At 36.3% G+C, this 15,738-nt stretch overlaps 1 protein-coding gene across 5 annotated transcripts in view; it reads left to right on the top strand.

Annotated features, from left to right (window-relative positions):
- The window catches only part of dock1 (dedicator of cytokinesis 1), a 354,235-nt gene that overhangs the window by 225,367 nt on the left and 113,130 nt on the right, over nt 1-15,738 (top strand). For all 5 annotated transcript variants that reach the window (XM_069899676.1, XM_069899674.1, XM_069899675.1 and 2 more), the window contains exon 30: nt 9,666-9,744. In XM_069899676.1, coding sequence (XP_069755777.1) covers nt 9,666-9,744 — 79 coding nt within the window. The remainder of the gene's footprint in view (nt 1-9,665; nt 9,745-15,738) is intronic.

Genomic DNA, 15,738 nt, shown 5'->3' with positions numbered 1-15,738 from the left:
ACTAATTCCCAAGGGTAGTTAACTGATTTATAACCCATTTCAGCACTGATCAGTTATAGTAGCTGTATGATAGAGAATTTATTTAAATTGTGAATTATATGCACAAACAATCTCAGATCTTAAAATAAAGGTGATCTTATTCAAAGCTAATTACTGTGCTTTAATATATTTTAATGATATCCATTGACTTAATTGAAAGATGCATTTGTGGCAGATGCGACTTTGCAGTATAATTGTCTGACCTGAAAAGGACCGGGTAACTTAATCACATCAACATTTGCAACATCCTGTGTATCATAATAAATGTCCAGATAAGTCCCTGCTTTGCCCTGAGATAAAAGTTTCAAGTGTGGATTTTCATCAATAGAGGAAGACTATTAATTGTTGAACTCAAAATTTATTCTGGTCAAAGTATGAACTTCTTAAAGCTTTTTGTAAACAATGTTTTAGAATAATTCATCCTGCTTGTAGATCAGAATTAGAACATGCATATCACCAAGGGACTAGGAATCAGAAAAGATTTAATCAGAAGAACGGTTACAATTAATGTTTGGGATTAGTCGAACCAACGTAATGTGTTTCCATTGGGCACATGAGTAGGGGCAGCAAAAATTTCTAGGTAGAAAAGGAATTGGATATGGGGCATATGTTTTACATAGTTGCACAACAGAAATTTTAATCCACATTTGTTTTATATTTTCCTACAACATATCAGGTCTCAGAGTTATCCCATTCTTGCACTTCTCTATACCTGATTCTGTGATACATATCCATCAAACTTTGTGGCAAGTATAATTTACACAAATTTTTATTTTGCCACAAATGGACACTAAGGGTAACCTACCAATTAACTTAACAATCAGCACCTCTTTTACATACGATAGGAAACCACATGACCTAGAAGCAATGCGTGTTGTCAGAGGAAAAATATGAAAACTCCATGAAGGCAGTACCAAAGGCCTGGATTAAACCCGAGTCACGCACACTGTGAGGCTGCTACGTACATTTTCTGTTGCATCGCTATGCTGACCAAGTTTGCTTTACTTCATAAGGCAAAAGAATAAATAATCACAAGAAGATCCCGCATTAAATAATGATAATGAGATTTTGTCATAAAATATCATACAATGTAATTTTATATTGAAATATTCTTTAACTGTGAGATTGCATGGAGCAGGCCACCATTCAGCTCATTGTATACATGCTGACCAAACAAGCTAATCCTATATCTGTGCTCTTGGCCCATAGACTACCAGGCTTTGCACTTCATATTTTCATCCAGCTATCTTTTAATGACCTTAAGTCAACTGAGGAAAGCTGTTTTAAGGTGAAAATCGCAAACCTGATGCAAAACTTAATCTATCATTCAGCAATAATCCCTGCCTCCCTCAATATTTCTGAGATCTGAACTACTCAGCGAAAAAAAAACTTCAAGACACTGGAAAAATAAGCACAGCTCTGTGTTACGGAGAGCTTGGGTTCCTAGAAAAATGTCTGCATTGAGATTTTCCATAGTAGGAACCCTTTTTTCCATTGAATCTCATAAATGGAAATGTGTTTCTCCAGGAGGTCATTCTCAATAATTAGTGCTCCATGTGGTCTGTAAGCAAGGGAATTCTGATTATTGCAATCAGGGTTGTTTGAATGAAATGGAAATACATGTTACATCATTTGATAAAAGTGTAATTGTAAGTATCAAAGCAGAGATTGCCTTATCAGTTTCGAAAGGAATTATCCTGTGTCCTCCCACTGTGAACTGACAGCCTATAATCATTGTCCTTGGGAAATAATCATTCTCAGCTCCTTTTTCTTCTTCCTCCTCCCACCTCTATCCACCCATCATTTGCTCGCCTGTGCTCCTCCCCTTTCACTCCCCCATCCCCTCCCCCACCTTCTTTGACTGCCTTTCACTTTCTCTGCATGACCTGTCCTTCCAGCACTTTTATGTGCTGTACTAGACCCAACATCTGCAGATTCCTTGTTTAACTTAGTTCTCTGTATACACTTATTGTTTATTTGTTTATTCTTTTCACATAAATTCCATCTGTGCAAATTTTTATTTCATATCTCAGATTTTAAGGACATATTTCCATTACCTGAATGGTGATGATGTGCGCCAAGCATTGAGTCACCAATGCTATCTCTACAAAATTCTTCAAATCCTTTGGAAGAGTAATCAAACCAACATGCACGTCCTCTCAGAAGCTAACATATCCAACTTTGAGCCTCTAATTACATTCAGCATGTCTAGCACCAGACTTGCAAGGCAAATGCTCTGTACTGGCAAGGTAAAAGATACAAGGATGTGCTCAGAGCTCCTTGAAACAATGCCAAATCCCCAATGACTCCTACAAATGAGGCAACCCCATGTCTAGACAAAGTAGTGAAGTAAATTTGGGATGGCAATGAAAACCTCAAATCTATATATAGGAAGTACATAGAATCTAGAAGTCACGTACCATCTCCCAACCACCTATTTATCAAACTCTAACTGCCGCCTTTCTGCCCAGCCAACTCACACTTTAATAGACCCAACAACTTTCTTCCAGTTTTGGTATTAACTGTAGACCTTAATCATTGTTCTTTCACTTAATTCTATCAAATTAACCCCACTCTCCTCATATCCTGCAACATTTAAAGTAAAAATTTATTTCCTTTGAAATATACTTTTGAATCTGTTTCCAACACCTAAATTTGCTATGTGAAATGTTTCTCATCTCTTGATCTTTTGTATTATTTATCTTAAATCTGTATCCTGTAACTATGGAGTATTGTCATCTTATTTTACTCAAAACATAATTTTGAACATTTCTGGTGAAACCTCTTTTAATAACATAGCATGAAGTCATACAGTGTTATTATCTGTATTGTGTTTCACCACTGATGAGTTCTAGTGTTTGGAATATTTATCACAGATTTGGTTTCACCTACATTCTGTCTAATATTGAGCAGATTTTCAGAAATGATTATTTAAAGATTAAATGTTATTATCCTGTATTTGGCCTGGATTAGAGGATAGGAGCTAATAGGTTGGATATGCTTGAATTATCCATTCTGGAGCATCAGAGGCTGAGGGAGACCCGATAGAAGATTATAAAATTATGAAAGGCATAGATAAGATGATCAGAACTTTTTTTTCCCAGGGTCAAAATGTGAAATACTAAACGAGAAGCATTTAACATGAGAGGATGAAAGGTCAAATGAGATGTGTGGACAAGTTTTATTTTTTTTACACAGGGTGTGAAGGATGTCTGGAATGGACTGCCAGGAGTAGTGGTGAAAGCCGATAGAATAGTAGCATTTAACAGGCTGTTGAATAACCGCATAAATAAACAAGTAATGGAGGGATATGGATCATATTGCAGGCAGATAAGTTTTAGTCTTAATTTGGCATTACCTTTGTGTAGACATTGTGGGCCAAAGGGCCAATTCTATTTTATGTAGGATCTTAGAACAAATGCAATTTGGGAAAGTAGATATTAAATTAGGGTTTGTGATATCTCAAAGGACATGATCAACAAAAGATTTTTTAAAGATACCAAAAAATGAACTTGATGCCATCACTCAGAAGAAATAGAGAAACTAACCCTAACCCTGGAAAAGGAAAAATATAATGTTTGCAAATTCTCTCTGCATTACTTCTAAAATCTCACCTTTGAGATTTTCAATTTTGATGAAACAGTATTTTTCTGAAAACATATGGTATGTGTTTGGCTTTTTTGCATCTGAAAATGCAAAATTGGAAGAAAAGGCCTGGTTTTCAAAATTAGTTGGCAGTTGACCATTTCATTTGAAAATGATGGGCCTGATCCTATTGCCACTCAATGTCCCAGTCAGCTGGACTTCACCACACCACCTACATCATTGTTGGAAAAGTTTTTTTCAGGCAAACACATTTGACCACAATACCATCAAATAGTGGTCAGCATGAAATGACCTGCAGTCTCTCAGAGACAAGTACTCAATGGACATGGTGGGGTGATTCCTAGAGCAGACCGTCCAGGTCACATGGCGTAATGCCCCAGTGTCAGACCTCAGAAACAAGCAACAAAATTCAAAAAGTCAAAGTTCAGATTTATTGTCAAAATACACTCATGACATCACATACAACCCTGAGATTCTTTTTCTACTTAGCAGTAGTGCAAATAACTGTACTCTAGAAAAGATATGTACACAAAAGAGGGAAGGTAAGCAAAGAAATAAATGTAAACACTCTGTGCAATACAGAAAATAAATATTCAATAGTAAATAATGTCTAAAGTAAGCATTCTTAAATGAGTTTCTGATTGAGTCAGTTGTTTAGTAGGAGTCTGATGGTGGAGGGGTAGCAACTGTTCCTGAACCTATTCTTCTTTCCTGATGGCAGCAGTGAGAACAGAGCATGTCCTGGGTGGTTCTCCAACAGTAGCATTTCATGTAGATTTTCTCAAAGGCAGGGAGAGTTTTGATTGTGATGTACTGAGCTGTGTCCACTACCTTTTACGGAACATTCCGCTCAGTAGTTGGTGCCCCCATACCAGGCCATGATGCAACCGGTCAGCCCAGTTTTCACTGCACGTCTGTCGAAGTTTGCCATGGTGTTTGATATCATTTTACCAAAGTCAGCACACTCCTGAGAAAGTAGAGATGCTGACTTCCTTTCTTCACAATGGGATTCATGTTTTGAGTCCAAGATAGTAACTCCCAGGAATTTAAATTTGCTCACTCTCTCAACCTCTGATCCTCCAGTGATCACTGGATCATACACCTCTGGTTTTCCCTTGTGACACAGTTAATTTAGAGACATGGGTCCAAAACATAAGGGTAACTGTGATCATGTAAATTGTGAATTGGTAAAGTACACTTAATGGGTTTAATGCCGATAGACAATTGCAGATATTTAAAGATTATGTGGAGGAACTTCAAAACTGCTGCATCTATACAGGTACAGATGTTGGTAAAAAAAATGCTGTTCTTGAATCAAGAGGTGCTGCAGTTTAGGCTTCTCAGATAGTAAGAAAGCAGATCATGATCAGGGTGATGTGGTGTGCTGAGGGTCCTCTCTGACAATGGCTGCCTTCTTGAAGCAGCATCTCACACAGATGTCAACAGTGAACAAGAGGTTGACTCCTTGATAGACTTTGCAAGGTTTGCCACTCTATGCAGCCTTCTGCATTCCTGAGTACTGAGTTTCCAAACCAGGCCATGATACAACCAGTCAGTATGCATTCCACAATATTCCTGTAGAAGTTCAATAGGGTATTTGATGGCATGTGAAATCTCCTCAGAATTCTTAGAAAGTAATGGCATTGGTGTGCCATCTTCACGATTGCCTCACGATAATGGGACCAGGAGAGGTCTCTGACATGTGCCTTCTCTGAGGTTGTTAATGTGCACTCCCCATCATAGGTAATGAGAAATTGTAGAACATTGTGATATGTTGCTGAATACAGTGAGGATTCCAATGTGAAATACTGACCACATTTGGAGCAATGGTGGTGAAAAGCTGACCACTGCTTCGCAACCCATCCTTTCCTTGGAAATTCCAATGTTGATCAGTTTTGAAGGAAAATGTCTGCAGCTTGGATCATTTTCCTTTAAAGGAAAGTAATCAAGGAGAGGACTAGGAAGTATGGACTCTGAATTTACCATAATTAGAAAAGGAGATATCCTGCAGTTGGCCCCAAAGAAGCCTTCCCAGAAAGTTTCAGCAGACTTTGTCACCTGGATAAGCACTTTTCTGAGGCATTGCTGCCAGATACTTAGCATGAGAGATATGTGGTTTCCAGTAACGTTAATATCAACTTGGCTGAGAAGCAAATTGGATTGAAAAACTGACAGAAAGCAAAGGTTAGTTAGCACTTAGTTTTTATAACAATTTCAGAGAATTAAATAAAGAGTAGGATACCATCTGTTGATTATGTTAGAAGTTATGAGGCCATAAAGTTAAATGTAACTTAAAGTCCATCAAATTTTGAAATGATTATTTTAGCATAATTATATTCCACATATATAGAATTAGTTTACATGGCTTGGGACATGGTGATAGAAGTCGGGGGGCAGTGTATCATTCTGCACTCATTATGACTATATGCAATTGCAAGCACTTTGAATGCTGTGTAATGTTTATTCTTTTTTTAACAGAAACAAATGAGTGAAGAGTTGATGTCAAATTAATGACCTATGATGATTGATTTGAGAAAGTCCCGAACTGCACATCCTGTGAAAAACCAATATCACTGACTGAAATAGTTTTTTTTCATTTTAACTTGCAACTTCAGAAGTTGCTGTCAATTATTAGAAAAGTGATATCGAGTTTTGACAGTTATGCTATCAGTCCAACTGAAAGTGCCTTCCATTAAGCCAACTGTCTATTGTTCATTAGTAATGAAAACAAAATGCTGGGAGCATTGAAGAAGTCGAACAGCGTCAGTCGAAAGAGAAAAAGAGCTAACGTTTCAGGTCAAGGACTGATCTTTCATTGATTCTGAAAGGCAAACTTTTAACTTTTAAATTGAAAGCTTTTTTTTAAAAATGAATCTGACATAGAGGGTGCTACCTTTTGATGTAGCTGTAATGAGCACACGTGGTTTTATATCATTTGTCAGTTGTTAGTTTCGAATTAAGTATACCCAGTTTTCTATTCACACACAGCCATGATCTTTATTTACACTGGAGTTACTTTTCTCTTCAAAGTTGCTTGATCAAAACACCCTGGTCAAAAATTACGTCCTTCCTGCTTCAAAATATGACAATTGCAGTTTTGCGATTATAGAAAGCTGATGAACTGATGAGAAGCCTATTAATCAAAAGTTGGATAATCATGGTTTCAAATATTGTATACATTTCTGTGTAATTGTTACTTAACTCCATCTTAACCGGGAAGTTTGTTTTAGTGCCTTCTTATTCACTTCATGTGATTTCATTGCTTGATAATTAATCCAGAGGCCTGAACCGATGATCCATAGACATATGTTTGAGTCTCACCATGACAGCTGGGAATTTTGTTTCAGTTAATTAATTAACTAATAAAGCCAGTGTCAATAATGGTGACCGTGAAGCAGCTTTACTTTTGTCATTAAAACCCATATGGGATATTAATAGCTTTTCAGGGAATCAACCATCCATGTCTCACCTGAACTATGTGTAACTCCAGACTCAACTTATTGCTCAATTCAAGGGCATCTAGGAATAAACAGTAAGCACTCTTGCATTTCTATACCTAGCTTGCAATATAACTAAGTGAATTAAATCCATCATGTTTTAAATGTATTTGTTTCCGATGTTTTGTATTTTTTTTTGTTGAAGATAGTTAAAGGGCATGTAAAACATTATACTGAGTGATTTGAACTGTTGTACAAAAATGTAAATATAAAAAGTCTGGTAATTTAATGTTAAAATTGGAATTAATTGATGATCTGAATTAAATGGGAAATCGATAATTACTCTAATGGCATTAGGAAAGAGAGTTCCCTCCCAGTGGTCCATTTGGTGGGTTAATTGGCTTATGTAAATTGCCCCTAATGTGTAAGTGAGTCGTAGAATTTGGGAGCAGGTTCATGAGAACGTGATAAGTATTAAAAGTGGAATTAATACAAGATTACTGTTAATGGCTGGTTTATGTTCAGTGCAGACTGGTGGCTGAAAGGTCTGTTTCCATGTGGTGTATTCAGCACCAATTCATTCAGAAAATCATTCTACTTCTACAACTGTACCTGTTTTAAGAATACTGATGCTGTTTTAATATGATAATATTCTTAGATCTCAAGATGAGTAGTGTGTTAAATCATAGACTTCTTTCCAAATGTTCATTGAGAGACACGGACAGACTAGATGGGCCTAGTGGCCTGCTTCTTTTCCTATATCTTGTGATCTTAGCTGTGTCTCTCAGACTCTTGTGATCTTGTAACTGTTCCAGATTCGATATACAGTATGACCTTAAATCAAATTATTGAAAACTATTATCCACAAAATTTTGAATTTGAAAAGAATATGAAAAATGTTGGAAATTTTCAGCAGGTCATATCTATGGATAATTCATGCCTGGGAAAGATTAGAGTGTAGGCAAGTTAAACTTCAAGAGAAGGGGGATAGAGTCAGTAAAGTGAATGCCTGTAATAGGGTTCAAAAAAAGAAAAATGCTACAGATTTGTGTTGATTTCAAGAGGGCACTGAAGGTTTCTCAATTATTGCTAATTTCCCTGGAGATTTGAATAGAGAAAATTGCTGCATCTGTGAGAATTTGCCCCTGAAGAAAGACTCAGGCCTGATATCTTTTGCTTCCTGTGGAAGAAGTGTGACTTGCTGAGTTTCTCCAGTACTTTTGTACACTAGATTTTTTTGTTTACCATGATAAGATGTAGAACATAGCTAGAAGTCTGAAATAAAGAGTTACCCTGAAAAAGCCCAATGGGCAAGGCAGCATCTGCAAAGAAAGAAAATGTCAGTTACATCAGAATTAGGGGCTGAAAAGCCAAAAAAAACTCCAGATGCTGTAAATGTAGAAAACAGACAAAAAAACCTGCAAACACTAAACAAGCTCAAGCATTTTTACAACATTACTAGGTTGAATCTTTTTACCCTGTAGGTTATCCAAATGGGAACTCACAGAGTCGATGTTCTTTTTAAATCTCCCATAAAACTATAAAGGTTGGGAACATTGGCTCCTGCTATGAAAGTCCACCTACTCCAAAACCTGGAACAGGGCATGCATGGAGCAGGGATGCCACATAGCATGATCTTTCAGTCATTCATTTCAGTCCTATTAAAAGCCTTCTGCTACTTGAAATCAAGTGCTTGTGTTTGGTAACCACTTCTAATTTCCATGCCTTAAATCTCTGACATCCATATCTCTGTCTTCACATTGGATGACTAAGTGGTTTCTCTTCTGCCCAGAGCTTTCTGGGCAGTACTTCACTTGCTGTCGATCGTTCAGCTGAGTGTACCACCTTAAACAGATATGCATAACTTATTCTCTAACATTTCCATTTGGTGATCTCTACACTGATAGATGGGGAAGATGGTGTGCAAGTGCTATTATTTTTCATGGGGCATCATCCCTTGGAGAATATTGTTTCTTATTCTTATAAAGAAATGGAGTAAGTAGCTGCTTGACAATGATCGACAACACAGTTGAAATTGATATTTTTCACAGTGTACCTTGATGCCATTAGGATTAATGATTTTCTGAGGTTCTGAAGAAAGACCCTGATGGTGTACTTTCTAGCATATAATTGAAGAAGAAATTAAATGTTCCTCCATGCTCTTGCACTTTGGATTGTGGAGTATTTCTTCATCTAGAAAGCGAAGCCATTCATTTTTTATGATTCTGTCTGTTGATAAAATTTAACAAGGTTTGATGTTGTAAAGTCATGAAGTCCTGCAGCATGGAAACAAGTCCCATGGTCCACTGTGTCTCTGCTGTTGTAAAGTCATGAAGTCCTGCAGCATGGAAACAAGTCCCATGGTCCACTGTGTCTCCGCTGCACGTCATGCAGCCAGATACACAAACCCAATTTCCATAATAGTTTTCTGAAATATGTTTGTTTCTGTTGCAGTGAAATTTATATTGTACAGTGTATTTAAATTGCCATTTTGTTAATGTGCAACATTAAACTTTTGGGTATTTTTCTTCAGTTTTATATTTAGGTTGAATATTCATGTGTTTCTTTTATTTTGTTTCTCAGGGTCTTCTTGCGTGCAATAAATCAGTATGCAGATATGTTGAACAAGAAATTTCTTGATCAAGCAAACTTTGAACTACAGGTAAACATACGAAAACCAATTATGTAAAAAGTTGGGATTATATTTTGCAACATTGGAAACGCAAATAAAATTTAAAAGAAAATACATTCTGGTGATCTCTGAGTAATAGAGGGTTTACGTTCCTAAAAAAATGGTCCACAACATGATTTTCTGTTGTATAAAATTACATCATCTGCACATACTTGAAAAGAAGCAAGTTGAATTTTTTTTGTTGATTTTTTTTTCCCCCACACAAATTCGATGTGTGTGAGTTTTATTCTGTATATTTGGATAGAGATTTGTGAATTCTGTAAGATCAAATTTCCCTAAATTGAACAGCCATAATGTGGGGTTTGCTGTATTTTTTTTTTGCTGCAGGACTTTAGGATTTGTCTTATAGAAAGAAAAGGAAATGGATAAATCCAGAAAATGTAGAAAATTATTCGATTAAGCGTTACAGAGAAATGGCAGGAGAATGGGGTTGAAAAGGATAGTAAATCAATCGTGATTGAATGGTGGGGTAGACTTGATGGGCTGAAGGGCCTAATTCCGCTCCTATGTCTTGCGACCATATGAAATATTTAGCTGAAAATCATTTCATTAATTGATTTTTGAAGTTTAGATGTACGATTTTTAGGACAGATTTGTCATTTTACTGATACATTTGCAACTGATAAACATTATTGTGACTTTTCTTGTAAATTAGATTTGGTTGTCAAGCACACGCTATTCCCTCCCTCCACCTCTGACTGGCAAGGACATCCAGTTATATTGGGCAAAATCATTTAACTATTTGTTAAATATTGTTCACTATTGCTTAAAATCGATCTAAAGCACAGCTACTTTGCAACAAGTAAAGTAAGATCTTGGCCTTCACTTACATCATCTCAGTGACCTCAAACAATATTGCATGAGAATTTCAATTAAATGTTCAGATTGAGGCCAAGACAATGTATCTTTAGAAAATGTGATGAGAGACATACCAATTCAGACAAGCTCAGTGTAGACTGTCAATTCAGGAATCTGGAGGAAAAAACAAACTGCCGAAGGAACTCATTAAGGCAATCAGCATCTGCACTTTTGGCCGAGAACCTGCATCTTTCCAGGTGTCTCCATCTTTATCCTCCCCCATCTTATTCCTCTCTCTCTCCTCTCTGTCTATCTCCCTCTCTCCTCTGACTCCATACTCCGCCCTCATTTCCATCTTGTCCATTGTCCTTCAATCCCCTACTTGTCCCTGTCTCATCCTCTGTCTCACACACACGCACGCACACACCCCCCCCCTCCCCCACTCACCTGGACTTTCAGGGTCTCTAGCAGATTTTTTTTTGCTCCAGATTCCAGTGTATATTGTCATTTGTATCTCAAGCATATTGTTTATTTTGTTACGATATAATGATAATTTCTAATTATGCAGCATTTCTTCCAGGGTTCTTAAATTGTTGTTGACCTGAAGCTGAATGGCGAGGGTTGGTTCAACGAAGTATCACACAGGGATTTCTCTCACTTGATTAGACAAACTACGCTGAGAATTCTTTTGACAACTTTCAGTATTAATGTCCTGATCCCAAATTTTGTCAAAGATGTCACTTCAATCTACATGAAAGTCTTTGACATTAAAAACATGCAAATATATTTTGGACCTGTTAAGAAAAATATAAAGTTAAAAGAAACTAAAGAACTTAAATCAATGAACATGCTAATAAGACACACCCTTAAAAGCAATTAAAAGCATTTCAATAATCTTAATTAAATGAATGCAAAGCTCAACTTACTTTTCCCTAGGAGGTAATTTCTCTTATTCATTTTATTAAACCTATTTTGCTTGATCCAGATTTAATTTGGATTAGACTGAGAGGACAGATTTTTGATCTTGAAAGATAGGAAATCTATGGAATTTGGTAGTTTTCTATTGGAGTTGACCATTGCACCACAGGTGTACCAGGGCCAGTGGCCTGCTGAATCAAACAATGTTTAAGAATAGTCTGATTATGAGTTTATCTGCTGGCTGATGGAGGCAGATCTTCCCAGTGTCTTCTGCAAAAATAAATGCAATGGCATCAAGAGGTGCTGAATGTAGTATCTAACCCTTTTAGGAAAATGAATTGAAACACACGTTTTGAATTCTTTGCATTCCTGCGTACAAATGCATGGAAGTAACAATAGTTGGAGACTCGATGAGATGATTCTTGGAGAAAATGAATTGTACAAATGTCAATCCAGGCAAAGTATTGGTGTTGTTTTTATGGTATTGTTTACTTACAAATTAGTACAAAAGATGTGTTTGCCACTTTATAGTGCTGTATTGTATCCTGTATGTAATAGATTTCTTTTTCATTTACCTCAATCATAGTCCGACATAATGTTCATTTCATTATTTTTTGTACTAGGTGATCACGGATCTGCATGGTAATATTATCAGTTGTAATTTTTATAACCTAATTTGGTTGCATACAAGTAAAAACTGGTTATAAGAAGTGAGAACTTGTATCAAAAGTAATCTTTGGTGTAAGGAGCATGACAAGTAATTGAGTACAGTATTTTTTAAATTGCCCTGTATTAATAATCATGAAGAGCTTTAATTTCTTGGAGTTCATCTGCAGAGACCTATAGAAATGCACATGGCTGGCTCATGGTGAAGTACAAGCAAATAATCTGATCTTCATAATATATGGATACTTTCCCTGCTAAGTATCTAAAATATTTCACATTGTTTATAGTGTCTGCAGTGATCATGCTCCTCTGTAGTAATCAGGAAAGTTCTGGGGGCTCATTTCTAATATTTCAAGCATTGAATTCTGTTATTGGAAGCTTGGTCAGTGTCTGGGGATAAATTTAGAAAGAAGGAAATAGAATACAGAAAATGCACTTTTAAAATTATTTTTATAACTGTTTCACAGGCAGCAAATTACCTTCAGACCAACCGACCCTTTTTTTTAATATATAAGCAGACACCAAAATAATTGAACAAAGTAGAATATTACATATAGTTAAATGAACTGTTTATTTAGTTGTTGGTTGAGGTTTCATCATGATCCATTTCCTTAGTGCATTGGTATTGTTTCCAGTATTCATAAAAAAGACTCAAAGGTAAACTCTTTTGGCTGTGGTGTAATCTTTGTGAGAAAGAGCTTCATGTGTTCCTTGTTATTGGAAATGAGGATAGAGGGATAGGAGAAGGAGAGGGTGGTTTAAGCAGGTAGTTGAATTATCTCTTCCCTCCAACAAATTTAGAAAATTAAGCTCTGGAAAAAATTGTTTTTTTATATATTTCTTTTGGCAGCATAATATCAAAAACTGGTCTGTTAATTAATTTTGGCTGATTGAGCCATGATTGAAACTGAAAAATATCTAATTCATTAAATATAACTTAATTGCAGGTTTGAATTCAATATAATTAAAGATATGTGGTGTTAACTGTAAATTTTAAATGCTAAGTTTATTTCTGTTGGTCATCAATAATAGAAAAGATGTGGGTATTTCAAAAGCTTGAACTGTTGTTTAGTATTCATGATGTACATTTGGTCAGGAGCACTTAGAATATGTTTCACACGTATTCAGTCTTCATGGAAATTATGTGCATACATTAATTTGTAGAGGGATAGAGATTTTTGAGTTGATTTCATAATAGATGCAGGTGATTTCTGCTACCATTAATTAAGTCTCCAAAGGGTTTATTAATGCATTAGATTTGTTCCAAATGATGAGTGCAATTTGTGGAAAGGAGACACATAAAATATGGCAGAATACTGTATAAAATTGCAAAAACAACATTGCTCTTTGTTTAAGCTGTATTCAATATTTTTATATTTTGCTTGGTGTATTTTGTTTTCTGCAGTAGTTGTTTTTTTTTGCATAATACTGGCTGTGACAATTTCATTAACTATGAAGTTGATGTAACTCCACACAAATATATTGAAATCAAAAGGTACAGAGAACTTTATTGCAAAACAATGTCACAAGGCTCGGTTAGCATAGCAGTTAGCGCCAGTGACCTGAGTTCAAATCTGACGCTGTCTGTAAGGAGTTTGTACGTTCTTACCGTGGCTGCAAGGTTTTCCTCCTGGTGTTCCGGTTTTCACCCACCCTTCAAAAAAGAACAAGGGGATTGTAGGTTAATTAGTGTGGGGGGGGGGGGAGCATGGGCTTGTGGGATAGAAGCTGTCTAATTTTTTTTAAACTTTATTTTAAATGTAGTGTTTCTGTATTAATAATGCATGATCATGTTTAGCATGTTAGTATCCATGCAAAGGATTCAAGCTTGCAACTGGAGGATTTTGAATACAGAGATTACAGGATAGATTGCCTGCTGCTTTCCACTTTCCTGGTTTTTTATAGCTGTTGTTTTCAAAAATTATGGATTTTTTTTGCCTGAACTTTAAATACAAAGCTATTTCAACACTATTGTAAACACAATAATTTATTTCTTATGATCATATTATAAAATACACTGAATATATAAGAAAAAACAAACTGCTGGAGGAACTGCATATGTGGATGCAGGATACTTAACCTTTTGGGTCAAGACCATGCATTAAGACTGGAAGTATAAAGCAGTGTGTGGGAGGGGTGAGAAAGAAGCTGGCTTGTGTTAAGTGGAACCAGATAAGGGAGAGATGATGAGCAAATGAAACCAGAGAGGAGAGAAAGAAATGGGGAAGTGGGGTTGGGTGTGGGGGGTTGGAAAGAAGGGGAGGTAAGAGAACCTTGGTGGATCGGTTTCGTTTGGAGTATACTGAATGTATTTTTTTTTAGATATAAGAGGTTGAATTTAAAGCAGAGGAACTGGTATTTTGGTACACCACATCCATGCCAACCATTTTACCCATCATATCAGTCCCATTTGCCCATGTTAGGACAATATCTTTCTATGCCTTGCCTATTTAAGTGCCTATAAAATGGCTGTTAAACAGAATTTGTATCTGATTACACTGCCACCTCTGGAAGCACACTCCAGATATAAAACAAAACACAATCTGACAGAGGAACTCAGCAGGCTGAGCTAATCAGTGGAAGAAAAAGAAAGGTCAATGTTTTGGATCTGAAACCACTTGATGCACAGAGGGAAGATAGCTGATACAATGAGGACAGGTGGGAGAGGTTACACTAGTGGTTCCTAGCCTTTTTTCCCCTAGGCCTCACTTTAATTTTTCAACAAAAAATACGCCCCACCATTAGCGGAAAAAAGTTATGTATTCAAAAGAAGTTTTAATTAAATAATTTATTGCAAGTGTATTTCAGTGCAATTAAGGTCAGGAATACACTGGAACACATAGTTCATGTTCAATATGTCAACCATCTCAAACACACATTCAACAATTGTCGTCGCTTCAGTGGGAACCTCGCTCCTGACGCTGGTTGCAGATTTTTTTTGATTCGAGGGACTAATTTTGGTAGTTTCAACCTTAAATCTCCACTTTTTGTAATTTCTCTTAGCTTGTAGCAAATCACTAACAGCATTGAAGCCACATTCAACTAAACAAGACGATGGAAAATTTATCAATAGCTCCCTTGCTAAAGTAATCAAGTTTGGGTATTTCTTTTCAATCTCATTAGACGGCCACTTCATGGTTCCTTTCACTTTGAACAGAGTTTTCACAGATTCATCATGTTGCAACTCAGGTCACTTCTCTTGGTTTTGCACTGGAACTTCAGATAAGTCCACCAGGAACAGCTGAGTTAAGCAAGAGGGAAAATCCATTGCCTTTAAATCACAAAATCTATCATTGAACTCGGTAACCAATATTTTAAAATGGTCAACAATGACATTTGTAACATCATTAGTTACCTCACAAATAGATTCACAAATTGATTCAACCAATAGAATTGACTGAAATCTCTTGCAGAAATATTCCTTTGGCTTAATTCTAGAAGAGTCAAGATTTTTTTTGAAAGAGGTAAACAAGGAGAATTGGCGAGAATAAGGCATTTGAAATATCATACAGGTTGTACTCTCTTATCAGCTGCTCTGCATATACATGGTCCCATAGTTATTCAGTTACCGCAAGCAAGTCC

The sequence above is a fragment of the Narcine bancroftii genome, chromosome 10 (assembly GCF_036971445.1).
Source record: "Narcine bancroftii isolate sNarBan1 chromosome 10, sNarBan1.hap1, whole genome shotgun sequence".
Classification (NCBI taxonomy): Eukaryota; Metazoa; Chordata; class Chondrichthyes; order Torpediniformes; family Narcinidae; genus Narcine; species Narcine bancroftii.
Note: the sequence above shows the minus strand (reverse complement) of the source record. Positions and strands in the feature narration are given on the sequence as shown.